A 23,732-nucleotide genomic window follows, 5' to 3' on the forward strand; every position below is an offset into this window, starting at 1 on the left:
ATACCTTGCCCATGGAGGTCCGTTAACTTCTTTCCAAGCAGTGTACATGAACTCGAATAGCAAATCTTAGGTCCGAGACTATGTGTCATAGTTATAGGTTATGGCTACTAGCTTTATTATGAAAATTACGCAGGTGATAATCAATTTTCATAGTGATTTTTTTTTCTTTGGTTCGGTAGATTTCAAGCCGACAGTAAATGGACACTAACAACTACTCGTGTTCTTACACTCTTGGAAGAAAATGAAGGAATGATGATAACAGTAACAGCTAGTTCTAATTATACATCCTTTTATTATGGGAATATGGGCACGGATTGTTCATTGTGAGACAATGAACCATCAGTGCAGAGTTAAAAGTGCTACAAATATTTAGTCTTCTGGATGTATAACGTTATCTTTATTTCACTTGTGTTATTTTTACTTTCAGGATGCACGGTTTCCAGATGGAGTGCCAGCCACGAAAGAAGAAGTTGGTTTTGTTTTATGTCATCCTCTGATTCAACCAGATGGAGATTTATCGGGTATATTTGCTGCTTTCTCTCTTTCTGTCTTTCATACAATTGCAAATTTCACTGAAATGTATGCATATTAATGGAGTAACAGTTTAAACAAGGCCTTTCGGTAGTGGCGCCGGGTAGAGTGTTTACAGTTCTATATACGTCGAATAAAGCGTGCGAAAGTTGAAAGCAAAAAAAAAACCGTACTCCTGTTGCTGGTTTCCAAAGTTTATTCAAACTTGGTCACCATGAAACCGAATCTTAATCTAACTTCGAAAATTGGATCTGAGCCACAATATGTAATATGACAGCTTCAAAACCAATTTTTGAAAGTTAAGATTCGGTGAATATCCATCCTGGCCAGATCCAATTATAAGATTATGATAAATATCAGTTGTCTCCTTAAGGATTGAATTTTGTTAAATAAATGGGAGTTCTAACAACGACAATAGAACAAGAGGAAGCAATGATCGCGCCGACCAATGAAGATACATATCCTTTAGAAAACGTGTAATTAAAGAATATTTTCTTTCCTAGAGTTCAGAGTTCTCTGGCTTCAATTCAGCTCATGTGAAGGAGGGAAAAAAACTCAAGAAAAGAGCTATAACCAGGGCTATAGTAAAGGAAGGGGAAATTGGATGTGTGGCTTCCGTTTCTTCAGCAGCGAGCCCGATAATAATAGCTCTGAGTTCCAGAACTGCCTCATTCGGTCTGAATCTAACATTTTCCCAGAGATGAGCAAAGCTTTTATGTGATGGAGTACCCTTGATCACAGTGTGTCTTTCGACTACAACTCTTTTTTTTTAATAAAAAAATGAAATAAGATTAAATTAAATGAATGAAGTGAACATATACAGTATATTTCCTACCTTCGTTGTACTTTTGGCAATAACGATCTTTGATATTTAAAGTGGAAATTGCAGATGGTGATGAATGAGCATGATATTAGTAATAGGTAAAAATAGTAAGATGGAGCTTCATTGAATTTTAAGATTTAAAACAGATTTGAATAAAGGACTCAAAAGCGTAAAAATAATAGGAAACTATTAAAAAATGAGAATAAATCCAGTAATGAATGATATAATATGAATAGTAAATACACCATATAACCTGTAAAATTTAAAAATGAAAAATATTAAAAGATTAAAAACTGCAAAGGATAAGAATATCATCAGAATTCTGATGACGGCTTTCTCGAAATATCCTTACTTCATCCCGTAAATCGATTTTATCTTTCATCAAATCTTGTTATGTTTTACTTTCAAGGCTTCTACATTCTTTTCTTTTCCTTTACAGTTTTTACGTTCTAGTTTTTAATCTTTTAATATATATATATATATATATATATATATATATATATATATTTTTTTTTTTTAATTTTTAAGTTTTACAAGTTTTATAAAGTGATAAAGATAAAACCTTTTAGTTGAAAAGTATGGAATGTAATTTGTGGATTTTGCACGTAACTCTTAGTAATTTAGTTATTTCGATGGATGTTTGTGTTCAGTGTAGCCAGTACGAGTATTCAATCAATAAATAGTTATTCAATAATTGTAATTATTAAATAAACAAAAATAGTCAATTAAACAAGAGAGAAGAGGTCATATCAGCAACAAGAAGACAATTAAAAAAAATCCAGGGGAGGATTCTAGACCAACGTATTAACTATCGATGGATACCACAGATATAATAATCAATATAAGCACTAATCCGAAAACGCTGATTATATAACACTTAATGAAGCGTTATATTATTAAAATGGAAATAATTCAAAAATATTGTATTTTACAATAACTATCTCAACTTTTTTGGATGTGTAGATCCAAACTGTAATTAAAGTTTAGGAATTTCATTATTTTATGAAAGACAAAATTAATTTACAATTTTTATCGGGATTTCTTTATATATTTTTCACATAAATCATTTCAGGAGTTCTGGAAATGTACAGGAAACCTGATGGACCAGAATTTTATGAAGAAGATGAAGAGGTATCTTAATTTATAGTTTTACTTCTTTTTCATGGTTATTTATTAAGATAAATAAATGTATTTAAATAAACATTTTTTAACTTTCAGATAGTGAATAGTTATCTGGTATGGGGAGGAATTGCTCTACATTACGCTGAGGTAAGTACATCGCTTTTTTTTTAAAAACAATTCGCACTCTCTTTCGTAATGTTTTTTTTTTTTTTTTTATTAAAGAAACTGTTTGAGCAACGATTTTTATTTTGCCAAGAGGACAAGGCTGTTCTTATTCATTTTTAATAAGCCAAGTATTTTTAAGCAACAATCAATACTAGTTTTCATAGGCTAGTAACTATAAAAACTATTATCCCCTACGCTAATATAAACATCTGAATGCATAATTTTTATTTAGTCACGTGCTTTATGCTTTGTAGTATATTTATATTCATTTGTGTGGGTAATATTATTTTTATAGCAACTTTGAAATAATAATAAAATAATATAGCTTTTATTTTTGGATATACTATACTTCCATGTTGTGTGGTGATCTTAGCTAAGGGTAGTATGCATTAAAGGATATATGTCCAAAATTGAACGTTCTAAGTACAGCAATCCCTCGATTAATGCGCCTAATGCGTTCTTTAAAACAGGCGCATTAATCGAAAACGCACTAATCGAATATAATAACTTATGGGGAAAAGTTACATTCGAATTTCTTTTTTGACCCTTGATTTTTTGTTTTTTTAATAAAAGAATTAGGGTATGTCTCAGAGCCTAGTTAGAGGAAAGCCATGAAGCTGAAAACAATAAAACATATTCAGAATATAAATTCATTATTCTGCTTCTTAACAAAGAATTGAGCTAACGTAGTTTGGCGGGCATTCTGTTTTTTTTTTTTTTTTTTTTTTAATACAACTAACGGTAGAGCCGTATTGCCTCTTCTGCAAATTTTACTGTCTCTCTTCATCAGGGTCACCCTGTAGAATTTCTGCTTAAAACCTTCAGTTGCACGAAAAATATTTTCAATTTGTTTCTGTGAAATCTCTTTGGGTTTGTCAGTAATTAAATTTTCTTCATATTCTTAAGGATCTTCCCACTGTGCATCTAAATTTAGCAGGTCAGAATCACTCAATTTCTCAGAATAAGATTTAATTAACTTACATTCATTTGAAAAGCCTATAAAATCATTTGCATAATGTGGAAAAAGTTCGCCGATACTTTATAGTTTACTATATTCGGTAAGAAACTCTCTGATTCCAATCTTTGAGTTTCTTATTCGGTTTTAAAACTATGTGGGATTTAATATCCCCTTAATTTAAGTAATGTTTTCATTGCCGAAATGAAGCTTATTAGCTCTTTATACTTAAGTAACTTAATGGTTGCACCTGTTTGGGAAACTCGTTCGCAAAGTACATAAGTTCTTTTCGCTATACACTTTGGTATTAGGTCTAGCTACTCACTGATGAAGCCTCAAAAAAGGCTGAAACCGGTGGGTGCTATTATGAGTTCGCTCCCTTAGGGTTTTTGCCTTAAGAGAGCAATTTGAGTCTCCGGAGAAAGTGTTCTCCGGCACGGCCCGCTGAGAGGCTTTGTCGGTGAATGATTTTCTTCGGAATTTGAGCGGTTCTGCTCGGTGGTGGCGTGTGGGTGGAAGGCCATCACTGAGTGGAGCCAACGCTGAGATGGACGGTCTTTCGCCCACGATTGAGTGGCCTAGGGATGGTCCGAATTTTTAGAGACGGCTTTACTTATTCATAAGGCTGAAACCGGTCTGGGTAGTGACTTCCCTCCATAATGTAATAACAGCATACATTTCCTAGGAAATGTGTTTTTACATTATGGAAAATACCTAAGAATAGCGATCTGAACTTCTTCCTCCACCTTTGCAACGAGCTGCTCAGTTTTGTACCTCGTACTAGGATCACTTGCATTGGCTAACGCTAGTGTTCGCCGATACTTTATAGTTTACTATATTCGGCAAGAAACTCTCTGATTCCAATCTTTGAGTTTCTTATTCGGTTTTAAAACTATGTGGGATTTAATATCCCCTTAATTTAAGTAAGTGGAAAAATGTGCTTCCAAACGGCTCGCATATTGCTAGCAGTAATTTCATTCGACTTTGCGACTTGATAACCAGGCTGAGATTTCTCTGATCTGGACAGAAAAGTCTTGGAAGATATTCCAAAAAAAAAAAAAAAAAAGGCCAGTTTCATCGACATTAAATATTTGTTGGTCATAATAGCCTCCTTCTTACACAATTTTCTTCAAAATCTCTGGATAATTTGAGGCCACCTCTTTATCTGCACTCGCAGTTTCGCCTTTGATTAGAACATTATGTAGGCTATTTCTCAAACCACCCATCACTAACGTGAAATTCTTATTTTCCCATCATTGATAGCTCTTTCTTTCAAGGTTACAAAGAGATACAGTTGACCATAAAGAATGTATAGATAGAAAGTTTTAAAAATCTGTGACATTTATTTTTAAGATGTATGTAGGCGCACTAATCAAATTTCAGAGGCGCCCTAATCGAATTTCAGAGGCGCACTAATCGAATTTGGGTATCGAAAAAAAATGACGCACTAATCGGGGGCGCATTAATCGAGGGATTGCTGTACAGTATATGCATTCCGAAAGAAGATCTTTTTTTTTTAATTACATCAGCTAAAATATATTTTGGGCGCTTTTCGCATAAATGTTTTGGAAATTTGCTCAACAGCAGTTTCTGTCAATTTATTCAACCTTATGATTTTCTAAAATCCCTGATGACAATATAGCAACATGCGTGGTCATTTCCGTAATCTGAGCCCAAAGCATTTAGGGCATTTTTCATAGGATGAATGGAAACAATTCTCATTACATAAGTGGGAGGGGGGGAGAAGAAGAAGCCGGGTGAACGAAGCGAGTGGAGTGAATGTCGAAAAACATAATTACATAGAGCACAAGCACAACTGCAATTACTCCGAACGCTCGAGCTGTGCTTATAGAATTGTCAACTCATTTTAATTTTTTTTTTTTTTCCAGTTTGCAAGTCTGAAAGTTCTCGAAGAATTAAACCTTTTTTCTTACTATATATATATATTATATATATATATATATATATATATATATATATTGAATTTTTCAAATTAAAAACTACCTGCAATATCTAATTTCCGACATATTTTTAATTCATATTTTCAGTTTTATAAAAAAAAATGTTCGGAATGTTTTTCTGAATATTTTGCCCATAAGCTCAGATCTGAAATCCGAACACATTGCTTGTATGATTGCATTACTTGGATGCATATGGAAATGAAAAACAGCAAACTGAGTTGTGATATTGCTCGTTACATTTATTAAATACATAACATACTTACTAAAATGTATAATAATAAAAAGATAATGCAGAAAAATGTAATATAAACATTAGACGAAAACAAAGAAAAAAAATTAAAACTGCAATATATAATTATGTTAATTCCTACTTTGTACTGGCGTGAATTTACAAAATATTTTTAAAATGTTGTATACTATTTAAAACATATAAATTATTATAATTAACAAATGTTGCTTATAAATTAAACTTATAATTTAAATTTTTTCTATATTTATGTAAAATATAACTTTTCAGCTCCGAGAATTGCCTAAATACTGAATACTACACTGAGGCACTTTCATTGCTTTTGAGGATAAAACTCAGAGCCAAGAAGCATTAAATTGGGCAAAGAACGCCTTATCTGAATGGAACTGTGGTCCAAATTCACAAAAAAAAAAAAAAAAAAAAAAAAAAAACGAAAACTATGTATGGGATTTAAATCGTGATTACTGTACTTTGTCACAAATTATGGTGTGGAGTTATGGCTTTTGAAAAATAAGTGGTTAGTTACTGGAATATTTATGAAAGTTCAAAAAGTCCTTTTTGTGGGACCAACAGGATGTAAGAATGAGTTTGTTCTTGTAGCTGCAAATTGCATACATCGTTGGAAAAAGGCAATGCTAATGAATTTTGGAAAAAAAAAAAAAAAAATATATATATATATGATGAAAACCAAAGTCACAAAGTCTGCTGGGAAAAATCTACTAACATCTTCCGTTGCAATGACGAACTAGAGAGAAAAACCGTGGAATCTAGAGAAATCATCTTCAATCCTGTTCATCTAAATAATAACTTGAGCTACAACCTCCCAGATTGTCATTCAGCTGTGATCATGTACTGGCGTTCACGAGAGGCTACTAACACGCACTTTCCCAACAATACAACTAACGAAAGAACACTTTAAATACAACCAGAATGTCAATTATGTATAGAGACCTTCTATGATGTTCATAATTTATTTAAGCTTCAGTGTTTTTTCTTTTTTCTTTCTTTTATAATGTCACTTGATGAAGGCCTGTTACAAGCCGAAACTAATCTTGTTTTTATATTAAAACCTTTTTACTTAAATCTCGGTTTCTAGTCATTCAATTCTTTATATATATATATATATATATATATATATATATATATATATATATATATATATATATATATATATATATATATATATATATATATATTGTGTATTACTGGTTTTTTTATTTAAATTAGTGCCTCGTTTGAATTTCCAAAAATAAATTAAATTATTTTATTTTTAATCAATAATCAAAAATAATTCATGAAACATAGTAACATAGTCATATAAATTGCAAGAATTCAGCTATGAGCTAAAAGTCTTAGTTTTAAATTTGTCATTAAAAAAAGATAAAATAATTTTATCTAGCTAATTTTATATGTACTGAAATGTTTCATATTTCAGCTCTACAGTAATATGTCCAAACAGCGGAAATTAAACCATTTCCTCCTGACAGTTGTCAAGTGGGTAATTTAAAATTACTATATGAATTTGTCTATCTTAATTTTATATTTATTTCAAATTATCACACGTTTTCAATTATAAAAAAATAAAAAAATATATAATTCAGTTGTTTAGCAATCGTGCAGTGTCAAAACAAAATCCCAGTCAGAATGCTTTAGAAGCGCCAATTTTAAATTAATGGTATTATAAGAAGGCGACAAAATATCTTCCAACTGATCGATTCGCCTTTGCAATATAAATATTTTGCATCCCACTGGCTGGTTGTGGTTGTATGAAATTACGGCCATTGTATTGTATCTGTTAAAACTGGGGTGTTCTTCTAGCCAATTTGTCTGTTTTGAAGGGTGAAAAATCAAGCTACCTCCGTACATTAGTACCATACAAAGAAATAAAATAAAATAACATATTTATGCAATAATCCATTTCAAATTAGAGGAAGGTGTGTGCGTGATTTTTGTTCTAGATGCATCCGCATATTAAAACAGTGAATTACTTGAGTATTGATCAATGCAGAGCAATGAGTTGCGGTGCATTCAAATAAAGTTGAAATTTGACAATGCACAAAAATCAAGCTACCTCCGTACATTAGTACCATACAAAGAAATAAAATAAAATAAATAAATAACATATTTATGCAATAATCCATTTCAAATTAGAGAAAGGTGTGTGCGTGATTTTTGTTCTAGATGCATCCGCATATTAAAACAGTGAATTACTTGAGTATTGATCAATGCAGAGCAATGAGTTGCGGTGCATTCAAATAAAGTTGAAATTTGACAATGCACAAAACAGCAACGTCCTATCAGAATCATAAATACACAAAAATGAAATGAAACTTCCTACTCGTAAAATGATTTTACAAAAGTGCAATATTATCGTGATTCTCACTTAATTATATTTACCATTACACTATATGAAAGTACAAATCCAAAAATATGAGATAAACGATTTTACTGGCACTGATTCTGAAAGTAAGCTGAAATGCAAATAATCTCGATGCAAGATATGAATACACAATGCATCGTTACTGATTGAAATGTTTTCCTCTTATCAAATATACAACTAGAAATGCCAGAATTACTTTCCCCTTATACAATTAACAAGCAAATCACTATTCAACTTTCAGGGCAAATGAAGTTTAAAAAAAAAAAGGATTTTAGGAGATTACGAGTAAATGACAAAGACAAGCTTGCATCAGAACACAAAACACACTGATTGGCCAAACATGCTTTGTGTTTTTCTAAAGCAGGTTTATGAGAAATAATTTGCCCTGTATGTGAACTTAAAAGATAACTCAGAATAATTCAAGCATATAATACATAACGTATAATAAGCAGAAGCCATAGAAAACGTTTCTCCGAAAACACGACAATTTTAAAAACATTTTTCTGACTATCGCTATTTAGTTTTAATCTCCTTAGTGTTTCTTAGGTGTACAATGCTATATATTAGGTTTCGGTAAATATGAAATGTATTTTCTAGTAACTTCTTTTATTGCATTTTCCGCAGTGGTCGAAAAGGATTAAGGATAGTGCCGAGATAAAACATAAGTCTTTCAATATTTCTTTAAGATCTCCAAGAAAAGTTGAATTGATGTACTAGAAGCATATTTCAAAATTAACGCACCTGTGTTATTTTGAAGAAGCAAAAGGATTCGCTACAGTGTACGAATAAGAGGAATATTGGACATTAACTGAAGAACACTGATTTGGATCAATTGTCAGAGCGGATCAGAGCAAGAAAGTGCTTTTGAAGGGGGAACGGAAATTTTTTAACAATGTTAAAAAAGGCTCGAAAAATCGATGAACACTACTAATGAAACATTTAGCGCGTACAGTACTTATCTCGCATAATTCAGCCTTGGCATCTCAGATTAATTGGTTGGAATTAAGGCGTATGCGCTAAGGCAGTGTTTCTCAAAGTGTGGTACGCGTACCTCCGGGGGTACGTGAAAGGTCGTTAGTGGGTACGTGGCAATTTTCGGCTATGCATAATTAAAGGAGTCATGTTTTTCAACAAACAGTGCAATTAGAGACAACCTGGATAAAACGGCACTAACTAATGAATCACATTCCCTCTCCAACAGAAACTGCTGTGTAGACCAAGCAAAACCATATGTTGCCAGTGGAACATACGGTTTTGCTTGACACCACCTCCGTCGTTAACGTGTTAAAACTAAGAAATATATAGTGAATATGTTTCAGATATTATGGAATTCGGTTCAAGGGAATTAGCATTTCAACTCAACTGTTGAAATGCTAATTTGTTTTTGGTTCGCGCGATCTTTTGTTAATACCGCACCAATCATATGCAGTTCTTCGCTGCCCTCAAGTCTTGTAAATTACTGGTAATTTTTGCTTGAAATAATGGGAAAGAAGATGACGCTATTTGGGTAGATGACTTTGACGATGCACACAAAGAAACTGTTCGCAATGCCAAAAGTAGTGATGGCGAGTAGGAGCTTCTTGGTAAGTCTCCCCATTTTCAGTTTTTTTTCTGAAAATTTTAGTTTCCGAAAATTCCCACACGTATCTCGCAATACGATTTTTTAGCTTTAATTTTGGGAAAAAAGAGTTATATTCGAGTAAATACAGTGTTGTTTTTTAGCTTTCAAATTCTTACGCATGGATCATTGGTTAAAGATTGGATTTATAAAACCCCCAAAAGAGAGCAATATAGCAAATACAAGTAGCTGTAAGCAACAAGAAAAAAACGTTGATATTGCATCTGGATCAAATGAAATTGATGACTGTTTCGTCTGACATCTCTAGAGAACCAAAATTTAAAAATAAATCATATTTTTTGTTTACATGAACATATAAATTCAAATAAAATAGATATTTAATTTTAATTAATATTTTAAATTAATTAATTTATTTTAATGAATTAATGAATTTATTTTTTAATTAATTAATTAGTGGGTACTTGGTAATAATGAAAATTTAAGAAGGGGTACGCGGATATCTGAAGTTTGAGAAACACAGCGCTAAGGTTATAGAGCCTGCTGTTTATTACATATGTCAATTGCGTTTATTCTTCTGGCTAGTTAGTTAGCATGTATTTTACGAGATGAAAAAAAAAACTTGGTTCTTCGAGATGAAAAACCTGAACACCCTCATGAGACTGGGTAACTCACCTGCAGATGAAAAGTGGTTATAAACGTTCTTCGATAGTACTCCTTTCAACAAAATTATTTTAAATTAGTCAATATGTCACCGATTTAGTTTTTAATTAAGATTTTAATGATACGGTACTTCATTAACAGAAAGTTTAATTTTTAAATTCTTATGATGATATGTTAGGCTTAAATTACTTCTTTCAAATATTACATATCTACATTAAAAAAACATATCATACTGTGATATTTAATCATTAACCTCCAAGCAGTTACTAACAAATAAGTCAGTTATTTGATATTACAGTAAATTAAGGTAAATCTTATATTAATCTTAATTTACTGTACTTAATATCCTAAAATTTAATATTATAATTATTGAAACAACAAATAAGTGCGAAACGTCATCTGTCCCGAAGTAGCAGTCAAACAATTCAGAGTCGTCGATCGGAGTTTTCTTTGTTTTTCCCTTCATGACTATCATACCTACTTGTTCCTTCTGCTTGTTTCACTTTCTGACTTTCACTTTCTCCGTTTTTCCCTTCATGACTATCATACCTACTTGTTCCACCTGCTTCTTTCACTTCTTTGATTACTTTATTGTCTCTTCGTCTACCCCACGGCTAACGTCAACACAATCGATAAGACACAAGGATACTTTTGTCTCTCTCACTTCCATCTCCATTCTTATCCAGCGAGGATGCTGTGCACGCTGTGTGATTCCTCCTTTTGTTTCAGTTGCTGTTCGACGTCAGCTTCATAATGCATTATCCTTCGTAGATGTACGTTTACTGAAGCGCATAGCGTAACCCGATTTTTCTCTCATGTCTGACAAGGCAGGAGGATTAGCAGAAGCCATATCAGTAGGGTGGGTGTTGGAAAAAGGGAAACTTTCTCATTATTATTATTATTACGGCTATTATAGCCTGTTTTTGTTTAGGATATTTTATTTTAAACACATTGGCTATTTTTACTCAAAAAATTATATATATATATATATATATATATATATATATATATATATATTTTTTTTTTTTTAGGGCATTATGGGTAAGTATTGAAGGCAATTAGAGCAGAATAAAAGAGGAGGAAAAATTTATACATACTTTGTTTTGATACTAGGATGTCTTCAAATTCCATGTTTCTGCTGAAGGTTGTTTATAACAAGGGGGGGGGGAGGAAGCGGGGGGAATGTTTGACGAGGGAAGAATAAATTGGGAAAACTGGGGGCAGGGAAGAACGTTTTTCCCATAAGTAAACCCTTCCCCCTCCCCCAAAAAAGCGCCCTTAAACACAAAAATATATACATATTTATATATATATTATTAAAATAAACCCGGGTTTCCAATTTATTCTTTCCGCGTCAAACACCCCCCCACACACACACACAGACGCTCCCTTCCCCTTGTTATAAACAACCTTCAGCAGAAACATGGAATTTGAAGACATCCTAGTATCAAAACAAGGCACGTACAAAATTTTCCTCCTCTTTTATTCTGCTCTAATTGCCTTCAATACTTAACCATAATGCCCTAAAATATATATATAATTTTTTTGAGTAAAAATAGCCAATGTGTTTAAAATAATGGACACTCTTAAACAAAAACAGGAGAACGTTTTTCCCATATAATAGCCGTAATAATAATAATAATAGTGTTTAAGAGGAGTAGCATGGGAATTTTCCCAGAAACAATACCTAATTAAACTTTCTCATATTCGTTGTAATATTCTTGCAGTTTGTAGAGATGCCAACTAAGTTATGGCAGACAGAATACATTAGTCTGCAGCCATTTAACCACCACACTGCAAATCACTCTTGACCTTGCGGGCTTTTTTTTTTCCCCTCCTGTTTGGGATGCTGATATTTTATAGATGACGTTAAAGTTATTTTGGGTTAAGTAACGTCATGTTTATACGACAGGAAATTAATATTCAAAATACAAAGATTAAAAAAGAATACAATGTTAAAAGTTATGTATACTGTCTCGGTGATGTTTCACGAACAACTTAACACGAGTCTTTGATGGAAAAGATCTGGGTGTAAAAGTCTTGCTATAACAGGGTTTTTTTTTCGGGGGCTGGGGAGAAGGAAGAAGTTTTTCAACTGAAAGTGGGTTCACTAGTTTCATACAGAGGTAGCATTTTTTTTTTTTTATCCTCCTGGAAATTCGGATTTTTTTTCAGAAAAACAGGAGAACGAACTGGAGAACGATCACCCATACAAATTATGTCTGAGGAATAGAACTGGATAATTTGTGTGTGTGTGTGTGTGTGTGTGTGTGTGTGTGTGTGTGTGTGTGTGTGTGTGTGTGTGTGTGTGTGTGTGTGTGTGTGTGTGTGTGTGTGTGTGTGTGTGTGCGTGCGTGCGTGCGCGCGCGCGTTTGAATCACTCCAAAGCAAGTAAGGCTATGAGACCGGCTTCTGACCTTCTACTTAAAAATCCTTATAATTCCGCGCATTCTAAATGGGACGATCTTTTCAATTGCAGACATACTATCGAGACGTATCGTGAATGCCCTACCGAAGCATCTCGTAGTCTAATGTAGTATACAATGTGGCCATCTGCGAAGAATCTGGGGGACCAGAGCGAGGTGTTCTTATCTCATCTTCTCTTTCATATTAGGCCCAACGGCCTGTAAGAACTCGACTTCTTAGAAACCAGATACTGTTTATGATATCTGCATCGTGTGCAAAGTCTGTAAATCGCGTGTATACTCTTCTGGTCCGTTTGCCGGACCAGATTATGATTATGATTTAGAATTTTTGCCTTAGCAAAGATTTGCTCTGTAGTTTCCAGGAGGAGAAAACTCGGCCGCCTTCGTGTGAGCCCGGCTAACTCACTCACAGTTGCAAAGTTCTGATAAAAAGTTCGTCGCGTTCTGGACGGATTTGAACCTAGGTTTTTTAACTAAATGCTTCGTCTAAGCTTCGAAAGTTTCATATACGTGTTATGTAATAATTATAATAATACTCGTTAAAAAAAACAAAAATAAAAAACAATATATAAAAATATGATTTTTTTATTTCTAAAACTGCAGAAAAGGAGAAAAACAGTAGGATCACGATCATGAGAAAATTTTAGAGAATATGCATCTTAATGCAATTTATAGTTAAATTTGAATATTTCGATATTCCGCACTTTATTTCCTAATATCGGTTATCGACTAGAGAAACTTTTCTGAGTCCTTTTTTTTTTTTTTTTTCTTCCGATTCTTGAGTTGATAGATCTTTGACCCAAGCTACTATTTTCTTTTTATTTAGGAACAAAGTTGGATTACTCTGTAATCCAGCTGTACAACTCACGTTTCATTCATATATACATATATTAGATCAGGGATTTCCCAACTTTTTGACATCACCCCCCCTTCCTTTAGTGTAATCTTAATGTACACGCCTCCCCTAAAAATCCAAACATTAAAATGAACGCAAATGAACAATGAAAACAATATAAAGAACTTTATTTTTAATAAAGATATAAAAAATAAAATATTCAAATGAAACAAAAATAATTATTTATCCTAAATAAATTACATAATTCATCATATCTACTTTAATGAGATGGATGTTGCTGCTTTCGACCAGTTAGGACAGAAAATCGAGGAACAGTCTTAAACAGTGCTAGGCGAATATAACGTTTGGTATCTAATCGATTTCTAAACGTTGTCTTGACACTGACTAATGTTGAATAACCAGATTCATATAGATAGGTTGTAGCAAATAGGATTAAGGCTAAAAGAGCATTACTTGCAAAAACTTAATATGAAGCCATTTGGGAACACCAGAATTTATCAAGATTATGATTAACGAATTTTTGTCTTAGCAAAGATTTGCTCTGTAGTTCGATGAGATCATCCTTCTTATCAGCATCAGCATCAAATCCAAATTGATTTGATTTGTACTTCGACAAGTTGGCCTAAGCGAAAGCAATGCTTGAGCCTCCTCCATCGCCATGTTACTCATTTGAAACTTGTATTTTGGGAAAGGTGGATTTTATTGTAACAATGTACAACTAAAAGATTCTTTGCGCCTCTCTGGACTCTCTCTATATATATACCTACCGAAGGTGAGGTACATCTCACAGTTTGGGAACCATACATTAGATGCTAGGTATGATCATTAACACGAAATATGTGGCAGTTATATGCAACAAACTCGACACCTTTCGTCTATCCGCTCCAGCTAGAAAAGCATTACATCCATTGGCGACATACAGACAGATCGCACCGATTTCTAAAAGTTCGGACTAAAAGCGCTGTCTTTTAGTCCGGTGAGATGCAAATAAAAAGGCGTGAGATAATTTATTGTGAGATAATTGTCTTCATTTATCTCGCTTTCACTTTTTTTTTTTTAAGTGTATCGCACTTCTTGCATTACAAACTATCCACAGAACTTCATTTCACTTTTCGGACTACAACTGGTTCTAGATCGAAGATTTCTAATATCATACAATGAAAAATAAAATGTTTCCTTACTAATATTTTTTGTAATTTCATATACTGTTTGTTTGCTGTTGTAGATTCTCATCCTTACTAACCATCTTGCCTAAATTAATAGTAATTGTATACACTTGTTCTTTAATTTTCAGGTCAATATTCCAGGACATGGTGAGCATGGACAGTGTCATTGTCAAAATAATGGTAGGTAATCGGAATTACGATTTGATTTAACATTAAGTAATTAATTAATGAAGTACGTAACTGGACGGAGAAAGTACAAAATGACTTTCATATTTTGCTTTCAAGACATTCGCCCAGAAACTTGTGAATGCTGATCGAGCTTCTTTATTTCTGGTCGATGCAAAAAGTAAAGAACTATACGCAAGGATATTTGACGTCACTGGACCTGATGGTGAGAAGACAATCAACATGGATGCTGCTAAGGAAATCAGGTAAGATTAGTAGTGGTAGTTATGATCTCAGTAGCTATAAGTCTTTATATAAAAGAACCGTAAGTGAAAACAAATTGAAAGCAACTTTCAGTTTGCTTCAATCGATGTCTCCTTTAACAAAGCTTTGCTAATTAGTAACGTATTTATATGATATTCATGGTTTGACCAGTTAAATCATAATTGTAAACAATATTCCCATTTTTTACTCAGCAGGGGTGTTCTCGTTTCCAAAATAGCACTGCTGAACTTGGTGCTGCAAGTTGAAAATATCCCGTATTAAAACATACACGATACTTTGTATTTGTAGGTTTCCAATTGGTACTGGAATTGCGGGCTATGTTGCAATGACCGGAGAGTCCCTTAATATTCCAGATGCGTACAATGATGACAGATTCAACAGGTAAGTTCAGTTTATAACTTTGATGAATGATTAAGGCTAAGGAAACACTAAATATTGTTCGTTTCAAAAAAAAAATAAAATAAAATAAATAAATAAAATGACTTAACGCTCAATTAGTTATATTTATCAATTTATTTCCAAATTAATTAACTAAGAGGAAACAGCAATTATATTTCCTAGTTAAAGTGAAACTTGCATATTTCAATCCAAACTAAATTAATTATTACAGTGAATCAACTTGCATTTTACGACAGTAATTTATTATTAATCAGAAATTAACAATTTGAGCTCTCACATAAGTGCTTATATATTGTTGTTATTTTCCCCAAGGGCGATAGATCAACAGACAGGCTACACTACAAAGAATCTGCTTTGTATGCCAATTTTCATCAGAGGACAGTAAGTGCTTAAAATTTCTAGTTTTACAGTACACTAAAACTATAAATTAGATTTTTTTTAAAGTTTACGAATGAACTTGGACGAAAAAAATGAAATTCTACGAAGAGAGGAACCTAGACATCGCTGTATTAAGAACAGAGAGAACTGGACAGACAAAAGTAAAATCTGTATCTTTAACATGCAAAAGATATGAAATGACCAGACGGGGATGGATTGTGCCAGCCGCCGTTCAATTCTGATTATGCTAATTCTTCGGATTCCGAAACTTTTATTGTGCACCTAGAATCCTGCAAAGATGATTCGCTATTGCAGATGGAAGGCATCGAATGGCAAGTTCGAGATAAAAGACAAAATAGTATGAAAGATTGTGGGAAGAATAAAAGGAAGTCAATATTATACCATGGCGATTCCAAGATAAGGGATATGCATGATGAGAAAGTGATGAAACTGTGTTTTCCTGGAGATAAGATCTAATGGACGAAAATAATTGAAGGGTGCAGGGGAAAAACAACTTCAGTCCACGATATTGACTTCCGAAAAAAACGTATTAAATTTTCCTTGTTGCCAAAATGCAAGTAAACATAGCATAACAAAATAAAAAAATAATAGATATGGTACATTCATGTGTATTAAGCATAATTAATTTAAATAGTACTTAAAAATTAAAAAACCAAATGGCAAATAATGGCCTGAAGGCCAAATTGGACTGAAGTTGTTTTTCCCCTGTACCCTTCAATTATATTTCAATAATGACAGACATTTGAATATATCTGTAGTTGAGTATTTGAAGAAAAATTTGGTCAGAGAGAGAGAGAGAGAGAGAGAGAGGGAGATGCGTAGAATCAGAAAACTAAGGATGTTAGAGTGAGAACAGGAAGATGAGTATCCTGACATCTTTGAGGCGAGTGAGTGAGTGCGAAAACGATATGAAATTATTTCTTTTAGAATAATAATTTCATAATTTTCATAATTTATTTTAGAAATTATTATTAAAGACAGAAAATTTTTTTGAGATCTTCACGTTATACACACCGCTACTATAGTGTGTAATATTTGTATGATTAAAAAAAAAAAAGGGGAGGCAGTAGCATCCTTTTAGTTCGATAAGTAGTCGTTCTCAACTTTTCATCATAAATGCAGTTCTGTCCATTTCTGTGAAAGCAGATTGAAGCGATGGTTCTAAGCCTAACTATTATTTGTATTTGCACGAGGCGATTTTATTGAATTTCAGACTAAAAATTTAATTGTATTCCGGAAGATAAAGCCGGCTTGTCGGCTAAAATTCAAAACAGTGTTGTTGTTTTTTCTTTTCTGCAGAATGTTAGAGAAATTATCACGAGACCTACCTCAGACACACTGCGTTACATGAAATATCCTTACATAAAAATAAATAAGCAGTAACATGAGAGGCTGGAATTTTATTATTACCGAAGGACATTTCATGTTACACAGTGTGCCTGAGGTAGTCTTGTGATAAATTCTCCAACGTTCCGCAGAAAAAGAATGGATTAGTCTTTAAATGATTAATTTAAGACTGGCCTGATAATTAATACGATGAAAATTCCTCCGCCCACAAACAATATTTAAACACGTTTCTTTCCTAGGCAAGTGATGGAAAGCGAACTCAAGCAAAGCTCATGGTTAGATATTAATATTTACTGTAATTAACTAACATAAATCGCTCTAAATGAAAATCACTTAGAAATAAATTACTTTATATACTTCTTATATTTCCAAGACTCATCGCAGGAGGGCGCTTCATTACACAATTACCTTCCTTCCATTCATTAAATGTATTTTTATCGGTAAGTTGTTGGTGTTCTATGGCGGATAGGTCTGTTTATATGGAGGAAAAAATTGAGTTTTCCAACAGAAAAATCCACATGAGACTAACTAACTCCACTTCAAAGATTAACATCATGAATCAAATGGAAGAGTTTTTCCAACTAATGGACGCACACAACGTCGCTCTTCTGAGCGCGCTATGAAGTTACTGAGAGAAATCAGAAAACAGAACGCTTAGATCTAATTTGAGTAATAGTGAGTCACGTTGGTGGATCTCTGAAACTCCCTTCTAAACCGTCTTTACACTTCACTTATGTTCTCGCACTTCCAGTAGCACTTTAGGATAAATTTCCATTCCTCAAAGCTTAGTCTCATTCCAGCCCTTATTCAAATCAGTTACACACGAAACTTTAGTGTGTTACCGGCTGTAAAAGCGTGTATACATTTTCTGAGACACCCTGTAGCAATAGTAGAAAGCAAGTGAAAATGGAACATGTTTTATACCATGCTGATTTTCGAAGCCAAATTCAACGGTAGAGGCCAACTAAACTCATTCATCTGGTCTGCTTTGCTCAGAATAGTAATGGGTATTCAAGAACCACTTTGCCTATTTTATAAAAATAAAAAATAATAATAATAAAAAACAGGCCATACTATCTTCATATGAGACTGACTAACTCATCTTAATTTAAAAGGTCCTTTTAAATTAAGATTTCTCGCGAGCAACCTTTATAAGGTTGCTCGCGAGAAATTTGAATCTCGGTCTTTTCCATTCAAGGCGCCCGTAGCGATCCCCTTCCAACCTAACCTACACGAATAAGGTGGGAAGAGCAGTTAGAGGACGATTTAAAATTGATTTAAAATTTTTGGCAGATTTCCAAGAAGCTAGAACGGCATCGCAACATAAGCACTTTCCTCACCGCTGAAAAAACAAAATAAAATAAAAATAAAATATAGAAGTGAAAGTTCTCCGAAGAAGATGAGTTAAATCATTATCATTAGTGAAAAGCAGTGAAATAAAACCTAAAGAGATGAAAAAATATAAAAGTAAACAAAATAATTTATTGATAACTTCAGTACACTGGATGGATATGCAATTTAGAGAGTGAAGAATCAATTTTGTACTATCTCTCTCTCTCTCTCTGTCTCTCATCAACAAATTCGACAGCACATGATAGCATTTAAAGCATATATACACGCACTCAAATCAACTTCCTCGGTGTTTAATTTAAATTAGGCACCGAGGAATTTGTAGTACCTGCTTGCTAATTAAATACAATAGTTTAATGTTATACCAGCTCAAGTATAGGCGGGAGATGCTCTGTGTGAGACCGCCTGTCCGCTTATTGGAGGCCTGAGATGGCTTAAAAAAGATCCATGTTCAATCTCTATAACAGGGTTTCCGGATAAGGCAAAAATGAATAAAAAATACAAAATATTACAAACGCGCACACACACACACACACACACACACACACACACACACACACACACACACACACACACACACACACACACACACACACACACACACACACACACACACACGCGCGTGCGTGTGCGCGCGCGTGGTAACATGCATCACAAAACAGGTGTCAAGTGCGTGAAAATATTTTTGCCGAGCAGTTTTAGCATTATTCTTCTTATTAACCTTCTAAATTCTACTTCACTGTAATAGATTCGTAATTACATTTGGATTCCGAGTGAAATGACAAGCTTTGTCAAAGAATTACATTTTTGTCGTCTTCGGCATTATACGAGGTAACAAACTTATTATTATTTTTTTATTTCCAGCGTAATAGGTGTTGTGCAAATGGTCAATAAGATCAATGGAACGTTCAATAAAGCAGATGAAGAAGCTTTTGCAACTTTTGCTATTTATTGTGGACTTGCCTTACATCATGCCAAGGTAGGAGTCACGTTAATGTTATTAATAAATAAAATACATCTAGTCTTAATTCTATATCCTTAAAACATTTATAAGGATATAGAAATTTTAAAGTTTTACATAAGTGTCTATAATAATAATAATCGTATCGGGTACCCCCCCCCCTTCTCCCTCGTCTCCCTTTTGGTGGGGGAGGGTTGAACCCTCTTGATTGGGGGATTAAGTATATACTTGTATTTTTTTTTTTTATGACTGTAGATCCCTGTGTATTCACGGGGACAGTTTCCCTGTTCTGAGGGACGAAACATCCGAGTTTCTGGGTGAAAAAAGCCCTCTACCTCCGTATGAGACCGGCTAACTCACCTTTAGTCGAAAGAGACCAGACAAAGGTTCCTCACGTCATAGACGAGAATCGAACTCAGGTCTTTTCGATCAGAGAGCTTCTTTTATACTGATTGAGCTACGGAGGCTCTATAAGTGTCTATTTACAGGTATCACAGTTCCAGATAGATTCCATTGAATAAAAATATGAGATGATAAAATATGATAAATATGAAATAAGAGAGAGAAAAAAAAAACCTGAATCAGATGTCTAGGTGAGGTGAAGATATAAAATTGAACTCACTGATAGATCCTTCAAACAAAACGCGTATTAAATTCGCAGTCAGGAAAAATATTTTCATATGAACTAGAAGTGGTCAAGTCATAAAGACTGATAAAATCATATATTTCTTTGATTTTGTTAGTTTTCTTGATTCTTTAGACTGTGAAGAAGACTGAGTAGGTATACAGTATATACAAACAAGTAGAAGGGTGGTGCATCGGAAGCACGATCGTGTCCACTGCATGCAAAGATTTTGGGTCCAAATCCCTTGTAGGAAAGCAGACCATTTATAAGGGCATTTTAAGTGAATGTGGGTTAGTTGATAAAGTTTTATCAACTAACCCACATTTTTTATTTCGCCTGAAAAGCAGTAAATGAGTCAGAAAATACATGTAATTAGCACAGTAAACTCGTATCTATGGAAAGTATGAGGAACAGTGAATTTTATAAGGAAGTTAACACACACACACACACACACACACACACACACACACACACACACACACACACACACACACACACACACACACACACAAATGTTGACAAAAGTATTTGGACACCTAGTTGTGGTCAAAAAAAATGCGTTGGAAGTCTGTCAGTTCAACTGAACGTGGCATCTTGAAATCGTGTTCAGCGCAAAACATGCAGCACATCTTAACGAAGACACTATGAATATTTTCGTCCAAATATATGTAAGGCGTCCAAATACTTTTGTGAACATAGTGTGTGTGTGTGTGTGTGTGTGTGTATATATATATAATTACCATGGGTGGGGATAAAGATTTGATAATCTGGTTAAATATGTCAGAATTCGTCTCTGTCTGGATAATGGTGAATGAGAGGTCGAACAGAATTAATATAAAATTTTGACCTATTGTAGTGCAGGTTAGACATCACATCTAGAGTGTGCATAGCTTCCTTTCAAATATGAGCCATCGGATCGTAGACTGATCGTCTTAAGTTATCACTCTCTCTCTCTCTCTCTCTCTCTCTCTCTCGGGTGATAAAACAGGACATTTGATTAATACTTAGTGCATATGCCTGTCTTCAGATGTCTACTGAAGATATGAAGCTTTTCTAACTCCTTTGGAGGCACTCTTTTAGGTTATTTCTGTGTTATGATATCCACATGTAGTGCGTGGACTTAGCACCAAACATCAGAGCCAAGCTCCTCTGATAATAGAATATATTTTGTTTGACAGATTTTTAGTACTATTTTCCTTTATTTTCGGTAAAAAAAAAATCCCATACAGCTTAATGAGCACGTTCCTTAATGTTGGTGTTTCCAAGTGTCATACCGGAAAGAAAGCTTTTTGCACTCTGTCGTTAGTCGGAAAAATGTCAATTCTTTGTTTTGGACAAGGGAACTATGTACTTTATTTTTTTATTTTGCTTTTTTTGCTTTTAGGTATCTTTGTTTCATCTGATTTTCGACTATCTTTGTTTACATGTCTTTTTCACGTTGTGTATCTCTCTCCCGATTTCTTTGCAGTTCAGTCCTTAATTCAGGTCCAGTGTAAATATAATGATTTCCGTTCCTTCTTTATATGTCTTGCAGCCTTTCTCTCTGTTTCTGTATACTTCTTTCGGACTCGTGCCTGTGTCTCTTTGTCTTTAAATTTATCTTTTGTATTTTATTCTCTCTCTCTCTCTCTCTCTCTCTCTCTCTCTCTCTCTCCTTTTCCCCTCTTTCTGAGTTTCATTTCCTATTAACTTTTTTAATGATTCTCCTTATTTCTCCTCTCTGTGATATACTTTGAAGTTTACTGTTTCTTTAGTTGCCTTTTTTTCTGTCACTTCAGGTATGACGATCTATTTCAGTGTCATCGTTGAAAAGGATCCTAAAAGAAAATGGAAGTCCTCAGAATATCAACACAAAAAGTGGGAAAAGGAATACATAAAAAAGTAAGGAAAAACTAAAAAGCGGAAAAAAGTAAAAAAAAAAGCGAGATATCTAGAAACATGTGTGATATATATGACAGACACAGTATGCAAATTTTACACTGAGAACTTAATTTTTCTCGAGTAATGCTTATAATAACAAACCATACGAGCATCTCAAGGTATAAAAGACCAGGCACGTTTTAAATAACTACAGTCAGTTATAAAACTGGAAAGAGAGAAGGTTTAAATGACTCCTGAAGAGGAGTCATTATACATTGTCATATTAGATGTCGATCATTTTGTGCGAATGCAGCATCTGGAGTTTCAGGTCAACCGTGATTGGTGTTTAATAAAAAAGTGGAAGCTTGGTGGTGCAAGAAGTAGTTAGGACAGAAACTAGAAGAAAGGAATAGGAGAATGCTGGAAAACCGTCACTCTCCCCCACTCCACACAAATAGAATCAACTGTTTCTCTCGATCAGATGTCCATCACTGCATCCCCAGCTGATATAACCAGGAATTCCAAGGAAAGGATACCCTAAACATTCTTCCTAAATTTGTATGCGCAGTAGAGAGTTCGCCGTAGTGACTGGACAGTACTTTAGAAAGTCAGGTATGACGACTTACCGTACATACTCTTCAAATCAGATGGACGTGTTTAAGTAAGGCCGCCGTCAGCAGAACATTATTTGTCAGAGTGTACCGTCCCAGTGAAGTGTGGTGACCGCGATGTCATGTGGAGATGCTTTACCTACGATGGAGACACAATGACAGGCAAAACTCTGTTTGGGCTAGCATCTTTGTCATTGTATACAAACAAATTAATACTAAATGTTATATTGACATTTTCGACAATACAAAACACTATAATGTGCTGTAACGAACAAGGTTTGAACACTATTCCTGCCTCTACGTAAAAAAAAAAAAAAAAAAAAAAATAAACACCTCGAACAACAAAACTTTGCATAAAAATCATTGCGTAAGATGATGACAGTTTATCGGACTTTAAAACACTTGCCCCCCCCCCACCTAAAGAATATCATAGCGTTTTACAATGCACACTAACTAATATCTCCTTCCCTAATCCCAGGTACTGTCCAATAAATACAAGTTTTACTCTCAAGGAACTTACAACCCCCCCCACCCGCTGTCCACTACTCGGCATCTTCGCACGCGTACGCACGCACGCACGCGCGCGCACACACACACACACACACACACACACACACACACACACACACACACACACACACACACACACACACACACACACACACACACACACACACACACACACACACACACACATCCAAAAATTCCACTTACAATTGTCATACCATTTATACTTTCCTCAAATCAAACCAAAGAAGCTTCTACAGAAGTACATTCAGAGAGAAATACTTCCCTGATACGCCTAGTGGGATACAAATCTAATCTCGATTAGTATATTCGACATGTAATTTACATCTAC

General features: G+C 34.0%; 1 protein-coding gene across 1 annotated transcript in view; it reads left to right on the forward strand.

Moving 5' to 3' along the window:
* The window catches only part of LOC150101111 (putative 3',5'-cyclic phosphodiesterase pde-5), a 250,271-nt gene that overhangs the window by 148,313 nt on the left and 78,226 nt on the right, over nucleotides 1-23,732 (forward strand). Inside the window, exons 11-19 of the mRNA XM_090401842.1 lie at nucleotides 428-521; nucleotides 2,427-2,485; nucleotides 2,573-2,623; nucleotides 7,240-7,298; nucleotides 15,000-15,051; nucleotides 15,157-15,302; nucleotides 15,610-15,702; nucleotides 16,033-16,101; nucleotides 19,681-19,795. Coding sequence (XP_090257968.1) covers nucleotides 428-521; nucleotides 2,427-2,485; nucleotides 2,573-2,623; nucleotides 7,240-7,298; nucleotides 15,000-15,051; nucleotides 15,157-15,302; nucleotides 15,610-15,702; nucleotides 16,033-16,101; nucleotides 19,681-19,795 — 738 coding nt within the window. The remainder of the gene's footprint in view (nucleotides 1-427; nucleotides 522-2,426; nucleotides 2,486-2,572; nucleotides 2,624-7,239; nucleotides 7,299-14,999; nucleotides 15,052-15,156; nucleotides 15,303-15,609; nucleotides 15,703-16,032; nucleotides 16,102-19,680; nucleotides 19,796-23,732) is intronic.

This window comes from Typopeltis vanoorti, chromosome 12 (assembly GCF_054136105.1).
Source record: "Typopeltis vanoorti isolate ZY-2024b chromosome 12, IOZ_Tvanoo_1.0, whole genome shotgun sequence".
Classification (NCBI taxonomy): Eukaryota; Metazoa; Arthropoda; class Arachnida; order Uropygi; family Thelyphonidae; genus Typopeltis; species Typopeltis vanoorti.